This window comes from Pieris napi, chromosome 1 (assembly GCF_905475465.1).
Source record: "Pieris napi chromosome 1, ilPieNapi1.2, whole genome shotgun sequence".
Classification (NCBI taxonomy): domain Eukaryota; kingdom Metazoa; phylum Arthropoda; class Insecta; order Lepidoptera; family Pieridae; genus Pieris; species Pieris napi.
The window spans coordinates 6,517,523-6,530,894 of NC_062234.1; the positions used below are offsets into that span (position 1 = coordinate 6,517,523).

At 33.6% G+C, this 13,372-nt stretch overlaps 1 protein-coding gene across 2 annotated transcripts; it reads right to left on the reverse strand.

Annotated features, from left to right (window-relative positions):
- Positions 1-1,457: 1,457 nt before the first annotated feature.
- LOC125050267 (WD repeat and HMG-box DNA-binding protein 1) lies at positions 1,458-13,253 on the reverse strand. 2 transcript variants are annotated; one of them, XM_047650004.1, is made up of 17 exons: positions 13,144-13,253; positions 12,615-12,706; positions 12,289-12,532; positions 11,879-12,125; positions 11,689-11,804; positions 11,152-11,320; positions 10,603-10,731; positions 10,048-10,261; positions 9,414-9,596; positions 8,263-8,425; positions 7,189-7,315; positions 6,296-6,504; positions 6,109-6,207; positions 4,260-4,382; positions 3,564-3,869; positions 2,791-2,931; positions 1,458-1,913 (listed from the first exon to the last, which is right to left on the reverse strand). In XM_047650004.1, the coding sequence occupies exons 2-17, from the start codon at positions 12,689-12,691 to the stop codon at positions 1,668-1,670; spliced, it is 2,793 nt and encodes a 930-aa protein (XP_047505960.1). In that variant the 5' UTR covers positions 12,692-12,706; positions 13,144-13,253; the 3' UTR covers positions 1,458-1,667. The 2 variants fall into 2 exon arrangements, with proteins under 2 accessions (XP_047505960.1, XP_047505952.1); XM_047649996.1 differs by lacking the exon at positions 13,144-13,253 and adding an exon at positions 12,789-12,867.
- Positions 13,254-13,372: the final 119 nt, after the last annotated feature.

Below are 13,372 nucleotides of genomic sequence, written 5' to 3' on the forward strand. Positions count from 1 at the left end.
CGCCTATAAACCACGCGATCAGGCTATATTAACCACTCACGTACAACAAAAGGATATATAATATGTTAACTAGAAGACTCGGCCAAGCGTTGCAGTGGCAAGTTTTTTGTTATATTACATAGTAGTAAACTATTCAAGGGAAACGGTAGGAGAACACCAGTCATGGGGACCACCATGCTTTTTTGGTGGTAATGCCATTAAATTGTAGCTTATGAGAAATATTGGTACTTTCAACACAGCGCCATCTGTTAGAATTGTGACTGTCAAATAATAAACAAATAATTTGCAATTAAATAATATTGCGGGTATAAATTAAGATATAAGTTATCCTATCTTTTAAGTTAGATCAAACTGCACACAGTGTGCAAATTTGATTGATATTGGTTAAGTATTTTAGGAGTCCATAGCGGACAAACAACGTGACGCGTAATTTATATATATTAAGATTAAATGCTATACTTGTAATGCTGTAGAGTGCCTACGTCTGGCTATACTCTCAGGGCGTACGCTTAGAAAACTATGAAAGCCTACTCGGGCAAAATGTACAGCCTCGGCTTGTACAAAGTAAATCTCATTGCCGATAGCAGGTTAGTACAGAAACTGTGTAGAAATTCGGTAGTTAGAAGGTTCAAATAAGCCAACAAATGAAAAATCAAAATTGTAAAAATATTTTAATAAAATTAAAACTAGTATATATACAGATTAAACATATATAAAAATACTTTACGCCTATATGGGGTCGTTATTTTCAAAAATTCGCCCTCATTTAATAGTAAAAGATGTTTGTGCCGTAATTTTATTTGTTCTGACAATCTATTAGTTAAATTGTTTTTTACAAATTGGCATAAATTGCATAAACGCTTAAATACGTACACGACTAATAGTGAGGTATGGACAGAACCTGATGTAAGGACGGCCTTTATTCCTGGGGAATGTATACTTAAAGACAAATGCATTTTTGTTTATTATTCAACAATAATTTCAATTTATATTCTCAAGCCCCAGGACTAATAAATATTCTAAATCCAGTGTTTGACATGAAAAAAAAAACTGTGGCACTACAACCTTTTAAGGTCTGGGTCCAACATTTCTGTAGGTTGGACCCTCGTTTTTTGAAGTGAAAACTTTTTTAGCGGCGTTGTACACTTTTTTTGGAATGGGTAAAAAATTTTAAACTCGCGTCAGGACACGTGACCTGATCGAAAATTCGTAAGAATGGAGAGTAGACAGCTGGCGCGGCGTATTTAATGTAATGTAAGTCATGTTTGTGTACGATAGTGCAATAAATAAATATTGTATTCTACCACATAAGTGATAGTACTTTTATACTGATGATCACAGCAATTCGTGCAAAATGATTCCCTAACCATTCCAAAATATCAAAAATGCACAACGTTAATATTCAAGTTTTTACTTCTGCCGGCACTCCCGGAGTGCAACACGTCGTTTTTTTTTCTAATAGGCAAGTAAGTGATCAGCCTACTGTGCCTGACACGTTGACCTTTTGGGTCTAAGGCATGGTTTCCTCACGATGTTTTCCTTCACGAGCGAGTGTTAAACACGCACACGCATACACAGTAAGTCGATTGGTGCACAGCCGGGGTTCGAACCTACGACCTCAGGGATGAAGGTTTTACATTTCCAACATTCGCTAAAAGAGCAAATTTCTAATCCTTCTTCAAAAACGAGAAAGAACTAAGTTTAGATTGTTTTGGGGCATTTGTGACGGTCTCCTCCATACTATCGTCCAGTTTTCGTTTTGAACTCTCTGCGGGTTTGTTGATACTTTTGAATGTTCTTATACCATGTCGAGTTAATTCAGACGGCGTTAATTCGGGATTTTGTTGTTCCATAGTTGTTTTGTTTCGCGAAAACCAATCTACGAATGTCTCGTTTTCTAGTGGTGTTAAAGGCTGTAACAAAAGAATTATTTAGAAAAAATACTTTAAACACCTTTCAACATGAGCCATTATATAGCCTTCATATCTCAAAAACTAGTGAACTGATTTTGATTTGAGTTTCCCAGAAATTCGTTAGAACAACAGATTAGATATAAAATTATCTAATCTACGCTCGAGCCACGCATATATAATTACTATAATACGCACCACCACCACGCATATATAATATATAATTTATATACGAGTATATATGTGGGCAAAGGAACTTGGATCTGAAAAAAAAATGTGTGCGTGTACTAGGTGTTGTGTACACCTAGTACACGCACGCATAAGAAGTGAAACTTCTTTATGACCGTATTTTTCGAAAAATTATCTACTTATGCAACTTTACAGAAATTGGTTAAATAAAGTTAAATTAGATAAAGTTTAGCAAAAGGCTTTTATTATTATAGACATGAATACAACTATTTCATTTTACCTTATTACTACTAAGATTATTACAGAATTTCATTAATTTTAATAGAATTATTACTATCATTGTTATCGTTATTATATATTTTTGTTATTAATGGCTTCGAATCTCTTCGGATCAACCGTAGGGACAAGAAAAATGGCGCGTAACCGAAAAATATGACGGTAATTTTTTTTCCAACGCCTATAAAGAAGTTTGACTTCAAAAAGCAACATGGCGCGTAACCGAAAAACGTGACGATTTGCTACAAAATTTCTCCCATACGTCGATGAAGAAGTTTCACTTCAAAAACTCGACCCAAATTAAATCTATTCCACTAATTATTGTTTGGCTATGAACAATTAATTAATATAATTACAGTACTGTAATATCGCCTGTTTACGATAGTATTAGTGTATTTTTATATGTTTAACTTACGTCACTATTTTCTGTCGTTTCCGTAGAATGAACTTCCACCAACGTCCTTTCAGTTAATGTTAAAGGACTTTGCACATTTTTATTAGAATTCTGTTGTTTCTTGAAAGGATTCCGTGCTCCTCCGGGCGATGATTTGATTGGCTGATAAATAAATACAATTTATTTGTTTTATTAATATATCTGCAGGAAATTATTTAGTCCACATACTAACAAGTGATTAAAGAAATGTGCAATGTGTTATAAACTAAATATTATTTTGTGTTGCGGAAAGGACACCACATATTTAAAAAACGCTCTAAAGGATATACAAAGTTAATGAATTATTCTGACATTTTCAACTTGTATGCAAAATTAAGATACACTTTAGCGAGTTATTCCCATACGAAAAATCCTAAACGATTATGAAAACCTGGTAGCAAGTATTGTAGTGGCTCACCCCACAAGCATAAAAGCACCCGCTCAACTGGACTGGTAACAGCAGCTATTTAAATACAAGTAAGACCTGACTGTTTTGAGAAAAAATACCTTTCCTTATACTAACTTACAGATACCGGCAAACATCTTGAACAAATGTCCTTGCCTGCGCAACAGCGATTTTTAGGTATCACTGGGAGGGGGCGGCGGGAGAGTGACGTGTCGATCGCGTGAATGGTAAAACAGTTGACGTTTGTGTACGATGCGCAAACTTTCCCCCACTCCCTTGTTTAATGCTCAAGAAGTTTGCCGGTATCTGTACTAAGATGTAAAAGTAACTATATTCATATGAAACTCACCACAGGTTTTATCGGCGTGACAGTCTCCACTTTCTTATTCATCGTCTTCTGTGGTATTATGAGGCTTGCGTTCAATTCTTCTGTACTCGTGACGTCATATGTCTCTTGGGATTCCAATTCTCGGAAATGTGTATTCAATTTGTCGGCGTTTTGCTCCCACGTGTCGGCCATATTTGACAATTTGTCGGCCAAATGCATTCGGCCAAGGCGAGATGCGTATTTTGCGGCTAAAGGTAGCAGGCGATCGTCCTTTAGTAGTTCCATTAGTTCCAAGGCTCGTTGTTCTATTTCGCTTCGGCAAGCTAACTGTTAGAGTAAAGTTTGTTATGGCAAAGGCCCTTACAATATGACAGTTCCTTCAACGATCTTTTTGGAAACAGGTTTATTGATAAAAATGTAATTATGTGTGCGACTGATCTTTCTAGAATAAATGCAAGTTTAATCACTCTAGTTGAAAACACACTAAATGCAATTTATGTAATTGATTTACACAGCTAAGCACAGAAAATTACATAGCTGAGCCAAGGGCAATTAAAACCACAGCACACACTCATTACACAGACTTGAAACGAACCGGATGGGAAAAGGAAATTTTTTTTTTATATCTCTCATTATATATATTTTTTTCTTTGATTATTGTTATTTTGTGTGTTTATGTGTGTACGAATATAAAACTTAAAGATATGAAAAACTTACAGCGAACAACTTCAGCGCGGTTTCCCTTGCCGCTTTGACGTCAACATCAGAAGAAGTATGGGCCCAACGGACTAACTGCTCTTCATACTGACTTTTCTCTGTATCCAATTCACACAGTGGCATCTGTAACAAATTGAACAATCAGTTACAGTCCGCCTCTTCAACGTAATAAGTATTTTAAATTTAACCTTATTTAGTAAAAAAGGTAAGAAAATCTTAAACACTAATTGTAGTCTCTATTAAGAGGTCACTTATTTTATTAAAAGGAACTAATTTAGCCAAATTCGACATTCTAGTATTAAGAAATCTATGTATAGTTTTGTTCCCAACACCACTCTTAAGCTCCTTTTTATATGTATACTAGCAGACCGGCCAAGCATTGCTCTAGCTAAGGTTTTTGTTATATTACATAGTAGTAAACTATTCAAGGGAAACGGTAGGAGAACTTATGTGAAAAGTAGATAGCTTATGTGAAACGTTGGTACTTTTCACATGCGCCATCCGTTAGAATTGTATGAAATAATAAACAAATATTTGCAATAAAATAATATTGCGGGTATAAATTGAGATGTAAGCTATCCTATCTTTTAATTAGTTTAAACTGCACATGGTGTGCAAATTTGATTGATATCGGTTCGGTAGTTTTGGAATCCATAGCGGACAAACAACGTGACACGTAATTTATATATATAAAGATAATAAAAATATCAATTGATTGTAACGTCACAAGAGATTGAAGGTAACTTCATACTCGAGACGAGGGTAAATATGACTCCCGTATGACAAAAAAAAGTGAGTGTTGAAATGCTAGTGATAATGTTGTTTTTAAGAAAGTGGTTATAGATGAAAGGGCCTCGGATGGAGAAATATGGCTAGCATTTAAATTGTTTTAGTGAAAGATGGGATGGTAGACAAAATTTTCGGTTTCTTTCCACCTACGAGACGCGCTACAGCGTTACGGCCAAAAGACGAGCAAATGCTCATTCTATCCCCACTATATTAAATTATTTTAGTGTAAACAAGCGTAGAGCATTCATTCATATGGAACTTCGATAGGCTTCTATCATATTTAAGCATTTCTCTTGAGACCAATGCATATGCATATATGTTGAATCGAAAAAAAAAAAATGGCGATTAAAAAGAGTGGCGAAGTTTATTGCCAGTTCTTCTCTTCCGTTCTACGCCCTTGATTTGAGAACTGGCACTAAATGTAAAATTAGAAGCATTAATATTATGTATTTCTTTACTGACAAGTCATAAGTGTGCAATGTGTTACCCATATGATTAAATGATTTTTGAATTTTTGAATTTTGATGATCTCGAACACAAGAACATTTTGAAGAGACCGTTCCGGAGCGAGTATGCCCGAACACGCAACTGTTCACGCGCTCTAGTGCGGTTTACATCGAGCGAGTGAGCATTCTTAGAATATACTCCATAGAATGTTTATGTTTGTGCACTAAGAACAATGAAAGAATGCTCTACGCCTGTTTACACTAAAAGAATTGTATATAGTGAGGATAGAATGAGCATTCGCTCGTCTGATGTAAATCGACCTTTATACACTAAAAGATCGAGAAAGAATGTTCTTGTTCTAGCTCTACGTTCGTTTGGTTTAAACGCGCCTTTAGACACAGAAGATTAAATCAGGAGGAGGTATATCTACGATATCTTTACCATAAATGACTAGTATTGGCAGTTATAATAAATTATTCAGGATCTTTAGCTAATTGTAAACTTATAAAATTCTATAAAATGCTTGTTTTATTACAATGCCCATTTTTAAATGACGAATGCCAAAGTCTAAAATTTTTAAGAAATTAATATATATATATGTATATTCTCATACCTGTATCGGTAGTTCAGCAACGATCGGTTTGGGCGCTGTTAGTGGGAAGCTTGATCCTCTACACATAATGGCACAAATCTTTTGTGCCTGCTCATTTACCTATAACAAACATTAACGAACATATTTGTATGAAAACTATTAGTCTTGTACCGTTCTATTGTCTATGCTTTGTTTGGTTACAACTCACCGATACAATAAACCAAGAATCAGAAGCGCCTTTACAATGTGAAGTTGTATCACATAAGGGCATCCAAACAGCACTAGTGACGTCATACATTCTAACGATTCCCGTACTATCGCAAGAGCAGGGCGAGCCTGCTTCACTCGTCCCTAGCCAACTTAATTTAGACCCTGGAGTTAAAGGAATAAATACCATTTTGCTGCGAACTTGTCGACCTAAAACAATATATTGGCTCTTCAAATACGCTATTGACGCTACGGACTTAGTTGTTTAGATAATCGGGAAGATAGTGGGTTCGTCCCGGTGAAATAATGATTTTTTCAAGTTAGTAGACAAATACTAATGTAGGATAGCTTGAATAACACCTTCATACAAAAATTGCAATAAATAAACGCTAAGAAACTATATTTCATTAGGCTCAAATTCTTAGGTAAGATTCAGAAACGAGATTTATCGTGAACTCCCCGTGATCTGTCAAAATCCTCTACATTTTTGATACTTTATATCTTTATTCAAGTGGGTAACCAAGTACACTTTTGAATCGTCAAGTTAAATTAATCGTAAATTTATATTTACTACCAGTTCGCAAGTCAAGGGCGTAGAGCGGGTAAGAAGAACAGGCAAGAAACTTTCCGCCACTCTTTTTAATCGCCAAGTATTGTCATACAAATTGTTTGAATTGGAGCAAATCAATCCCAAGGATTAGGATCATTTAAGTAGTCCTCAAATTTATAAAAAGCTTTGTTGATTAATTTTCGTTTAACGAGGGCTTTGAATTTATTTAGTGATAATTCTCGAATTTCACTAGGGAGATTAAATGAAAAATATATCAAGTTGTGTATTATGGAAATGCGAAACAAATTCAGTTTCAGAAACAGTCGTGACGCCATCATACTGACCATTAAAAGCGATAATATCCATGGCCAGGTGCTGATCAGATAATCCAGGGTCAGTTTGGTGGTACACAGCAAATACAGTTGTGTTAACACTCGCCAAGCATACAACTGGACCAGCCAGAGATATTACCTGAAGCAATTTATTACAAGATCTTTGACATAATATATGTAAATTCCGATATATTTAGAGCATGCATATTTAATATATAGCATGCATATATAAGGATTGAGGTCTATATTTAAAAAAATTGAGAATAAATGGGTTATTGTGATTTGCATAAATAAACTTAAAGTCTATTTTATTCTTTTATCGGCGTAGACTGATTACTTATCAGGAGCGGCATTCGTAATATTCAATTTCAAATTATATTTTAATACATAAAATCAAAAAAGACGTGGTTCAATAACAAGATCTTTTTCGATTTAGGTTTAAAGACATTTATTCTCATAATTAAAACTTATATACTAAAGATACAGCTTAACACGTCGTGGATCATTGAAGAGCTTCAAGGATCAATTAGCGAAGGAGAACTTGGGTGGACTTCCATTTACGCAGGTAACTGGGATCACTCAAGAGATGGTCTTTTAGTCTAAATTTAAATATTGCCAGGCTCTCTGCACTTTACATATTTTGTGGAAGTCTATAATACCGCAGCACTCCCCCAACGCTCAATTTTTTTTACCGTTATTGGTTCTAAACTTAGGTACAATAAGATTGTTTGGGCGTCGTGAACAGCGCTTCGATTTCGGAAAGCAATCAGAAAAAGATTTGATATTATTTCTACTAAAAACCAGTGGCGCTACGCCACAGATATCTATTTCTTTTTTATTTTAGATTACAAGTGTAGATAGTTACCGATATTTTAATTTGATTTGTCGATATTTGGTTATAAGGCATGTTTCCTCACGATGTTTTCCTTCACCAAACGAGCTACTATTAAGAGAAGAAGTGAAATAGGCCCCTAATACACAGCAGCTATTCGAATACAATACCTAAGACCGCCTTTTTCTATTACTAACGAAAATATTAAAAAAAAGTTTTAAAAAAATTAAAAAAAAAAATCGCATTAAACGTACCTGTCTTTGAGTCCCCATGGGAGTGAAGATTCTCAATAATCTTGCATTCGTAGCGCATACCACGATTCCACTAGCGGCAGTAACACATACGATTTCTTCAGTATCGGGTAATGAGATAGTCCACTCTTTACTACTACCAACTAGTGATATACAGACCAGTTTACTATAAAAACAAGGGAACAATATAATATGTAGCTATTTCCCGCCATATTTTATATCATATATGGTCCTTTATTTCAAGAAATATTTTTTTTATATAACGATGTAAACGGGCAGAAGGCCCACTTGGTGTTAAGTGATATAACCGCCCATGGACACTCACTTTACCAGAATGCTCGCAAGTGCGTTGCCGTCTTTTAAAACTAACTGATATGGGGGAAGGTTGGACCTTAACCTAAGGCTTTTGAAGACTCGAGCATCAAGAGAACAGGCATGTTTGAAGTCATGCACTAAAATAAAACACCGTACAAAGTCATGCTTTATTCTAATCTTCTTCCCAAGCAGTAGTGCTGCCTCAATAATTTTAAAATAAACTAAATAATTAATTTTAAACTTAAATACATCAGAATATTTCAGCTAGTGTGTTTATTATATAATAATAATAAAAAATACACATAAAATTTGCTAGATTAAAATATAACTATATTTACTTTAAAAAATATTTAAGAATTCCATTGCAGTATAGTAGATTAAGAATAATAAAAAAATTACATGTGATTTAAATTTCATATTAATCAGTCGGTAAAGTGGCGGATTTGATAGAAACGTGATTTTTCTAGAAAATTGTGTAATTCATTGTTATTATTTATATTTTGTTTCATAACAAACCCTTTTGTTTGCTTGTATGCCAATTTTCATAACAGAATATAAAGTAAAATAGTTATGACAAAACTAACATGATTATTTTGAAATGGCTGCCCTTTAAAGTTTACTATTTGTCAGATCCGTCACTATTCTACTATTTAGTTTTTCTCTTTAACTAGGGTTGCCTGGAAGAGATCGCTTATTAGCGATAAGGCCGCCCGCTGCATCCCTTATAATTTTTATGTATTGTGTTTCTTTTATTTGCAACGAAGTGTAAATAAAAAAAAAAAATATTCTACGACTATGACGAAATTACTGTTAAAAGTTGTTATTAAGAAAATAATTACCTTGGTGTTTCACAAGCGAGCGCTAATACGTGCGTCGATAGGCTGGCCATGGTATGATTAAGGTAGTTGTTAAGATGAATTCCATGATGTACGTTCGAATCGTGGAATTCAACATCAATTGTCGATTCCCCATTCTCCCCAGTGTGACAACGGACGATTCCAACTTCATTCCAACACATGTACCTAGTCAAACATCGCTATGACATTATTAAAAAACTTTTTTTTGACGTAACTCAGATTTTTTTTCTGACGGAAGTAACGCTTACTATAGACAGTGAAAACTTATAAACTTACTAGCAGACTCGGCCAAGCGTTGCTGTGGCTAAGGTTTTTGTTATATTACATAGTACTAAACTATTCAAGGGAAACGGTAGAACTTATGTGAAAGGTAGATAGCTTATGTGAAACGTTGGTACTTTTAACACAGCGCCATCTGTTAGAATTGTATCAAAAAATAAACAAATATTTGCAATAAAATAATATTGCGGGTATAAATTGAGATGTAAGCTATCCTATCTTTTAAGTTAGATCAAACTGCACACTGTGTGCAAATTTGATTGAAATCGGTTCGGTAGGAGTCCATCGCGGACAACGTGACACGTAATTTATATATATTAAACTTATAAATGTTTACCTATGTTCAAGATGCGCAGGAGTTGACGACGGTTGAAAGGGCGCTTGAGCCGGTACAGTAGATGGCGCTGGAATCGCTGTCATCGCTCGAGACACAGGGCGGGAATCCCTTTCCACTAAGCCAAGGGTCTCATTCTTAATCCTCTCCAATGATATCGCATTATCGTCATCACTTTCATAGTTTTCGATCAAATCGTCTACTAATCCATCGTTATCTGAAGTATAATTTAAATATCTAATTAAATACTAAGTAGATAATGCATTGAAATACAGTTTAAAATAAACTTAGGTGATTTAATCAATCTATGACCATAAGAAAATAATATTTAAAAAAAACTTTTAAATTTTATTTATATTTCTTCACTCATAAAACTACTATAAATAAGCCTTATATAACATATGTATGTTGTTCAACTTTATCTCTTACAGTATATAAAAGAATATTTTGACAACACACTATTATATTTAATTCACACAATTTTAAGACTATTAGAGTGAACTTAGGGGAACGGAGTACCTGAAGGGTTAAAGAAATTTGTAAATTGTAATCACTTACCATCCAACCTCTCAACGGTTTCTATATCTTCTTCAGCGTCAATTCCAATTTTAGTACTGTCTTTGCCGTAACAGTTTACTAACATTCCCAGTTGGCCAGCCACATCACAGTATACTAATACACCATTACCTGAAATTCAATTAAGAATAAAATTGTAGCATAATTTATGATTAAAAATCTTCATAGAATTCCAGACTAAATATAAGAAAAGATTTCTGAGTCTAACATCTAAAAACTAAATATCACTTGCAAAATCGTAAAAACAGAAATAGGTACAATAGGTAAAAGAGAGAGCAATTTAAGCAATATTCATAAATTTAAATTGGATTATATTGGTCAAAGATTAATCAATCTTTACATGTAAGAGATATCGGGTTAATGCAAAACAAAAAAGCAAGTTTTTAATGGTAGGGCAAAATAATAACATTACATACACACACATATTAAATAATTCAAGCATTTTTCCTATATATACTACCTATACCGTAGACTGGTCTTAATATAATTATTAATTAGTATTACTGCCAGTGTTGTCCACTATTTCTTTACCTTTTGGATTCCAAGCCATTGCAGAGACATTATGTGACGTGGGATGTTCTATAATATCAATACAATTTCCACTCTGTACTTCCCAAATAGCTATCTGACCCGCCACACTACTACCAGCTAAATACTGACCACAAGGTGAAAACAAACTCTGGGATATTGCACATTTGATCTAAGAACAGAAATTAATTATTTTATTTGCTATTTAATACCTAATCTGCTTTTTAGCTGGTAATGGCTTTTTCTGCTTAACAAAAATTGCTAGTATTTTTTTTTATATGTAAAATTTTACTTTTTGTATCATTAATGTTTACCAAAATGTAATATATTGTAGATAAGAGAGCTTTTAACATAAACCGTAGATATACATACAGTATTATGTATGATGTGGTAAACTTCGATAAATAGATAAAATAAAATATATGTTTAAACGTACAAACATTGACTAACTACCTGAGAAAAAGTGTATGTTCTCATGACTTAATGAATATTGTTTGTAATATTTATTGTTTATATAATTTATGTTATATATACACTTACAGTATTGTGTGAGAATGCCATTCTTTGACCCCAATTATCACTATCTAACAAAACAATCTCTTTGTTATTAGGATATGCCAAATATTTACCCTCTGATGGTTCAAAGCTCATACGACCTGCAATCATGATAGTGTTTATTAAACTACAACTTAATTAATAAATAAAATCATAGTAACATATTTTAACTTACATATTACTTTAGCTGCATAAAATGTATTTATCTTTGGTACACATGACAGTTCTTTAATGGTTTTCTGTGTATCTATATCCCATACTCGTAAAATACCATCACCGCTAGCTGTGACTGCATATTTCATTTGAGGACATATAGCTATACTGAGTACAGGGCCCTTATGGTCAGACATGACAAACAGCGGTGCTCCACCTTCAAGGCTACAAATCTTTGCTTCCATATTTTCTGAAGTAGTGCCTAAAGCCTGAAATGTTAATTAAGTTACAAAATGAACTACATAAGTTTCTTGGTGATGAAGTAATTTTACTAAGAGACAAGCATTGACTACTTTAACTTGCATTGTATGGGCAAACACTTTATAAATTTATTATTATTAACATATTATAAATTAAACTCTTTCAACTCACTTCAATTTTGGGTGTGGACATTATTTGAGTAACAGGAGCTGTAAACCTTGTAATAATTCCATCTTTGTCGAATCCAGGAAATGTGTATGCCTGCACTGCATGATTATCTGTTGCTACATATAACCTTTTATCCTTAAAACATACAGCTGAAGCACTTTCACCCACGCAGTGAGACGTTGGATCGTCATCTTCAATATCTATCCAGATCCGCACATCACCATCGTGACCACATGTTATAATGTGTCTGCAAGACGGTTATTAAGAAAACTATGATTAAATATTTCTATAACCAACATAGATTAATATATAAAAAAGTGGAATCTTGCCTGCCATCTTCGCTATAGCAAACATCAGTATGCCCCTCTGCGTGAGCGTATCGCAGAGATTTACTTTCCACTTTCATATTCTTCAATGAGAACTAGAAAACGATTTTGTTTTTACCTACGACTAGTATATTACTATTATAATAAATAAGAATTAAATAATCATAAAATCATTACCCGTAATTATTTTATTAATTCCACATTTAAATATGATGTTTGAAAACTTAAAACTTAAAAGTACACCACAAAAAACTTAATCAAAATAAATTGAAAATCAGATTTTAGGCGCGAAAATGTCTAAACTCGAGTGATTCAAAATTTCAAGTTTTCTGTTGTCAAATGTCAATGTCAAAACTTATTCGCCGTTATTTATGGTACATGGATGTACACACGGAGTAGAATAATATACCCTATGGCCTATAACAACATTCAACTACAAATAAAATTGTTACTGTATTTGATAATATTGTAGTAACGATAGATATATAATATATAACCTGAGATTATATTTATAATGTATTCGAATACTTACATGATACGAACTACCATTAAATTCGTTTAAATAGCGATGTAAATATCATTGTTTGATATTTTTGCAGTTATGGAAGATTTTTTAAATTATTCTTAAGAGTTACATCTTTCTCTTCACTACACTTGTTTAAATACTATGTTTTGAAAAAAAATTGAAACATGATATTTGACAGATCGTCTGACACCCTGCCAAGTCCTTCTCTTCACATGTAATGAATTATGTATACTCG

Excerpts from the sequence above, each read along its gene's own strand:
- LOC125050267 (XM_047650004.1), bottom strand. The coding sequence starts at position 12,691 with ATGAAAGTGGAAAGTAAATCTCTGCGATACGCTCACGCAGAGGGGCAT. Across the intron at positions 10,732-11,151 it reads AATGGCTTGGAATCCAAAAG|GTAATGGTGTATTAGTATAC; the intron begins GTAAAGAAATAG and ends ATTGAATTTCAG. Across the intron at positions 4,383-6,108 it reads TTGCTGAACTACCGATACAG|ATGCCACTGTGTGAATTGGA; the intron begins GTATGAGAATAT and ends AATTTGTTACAG.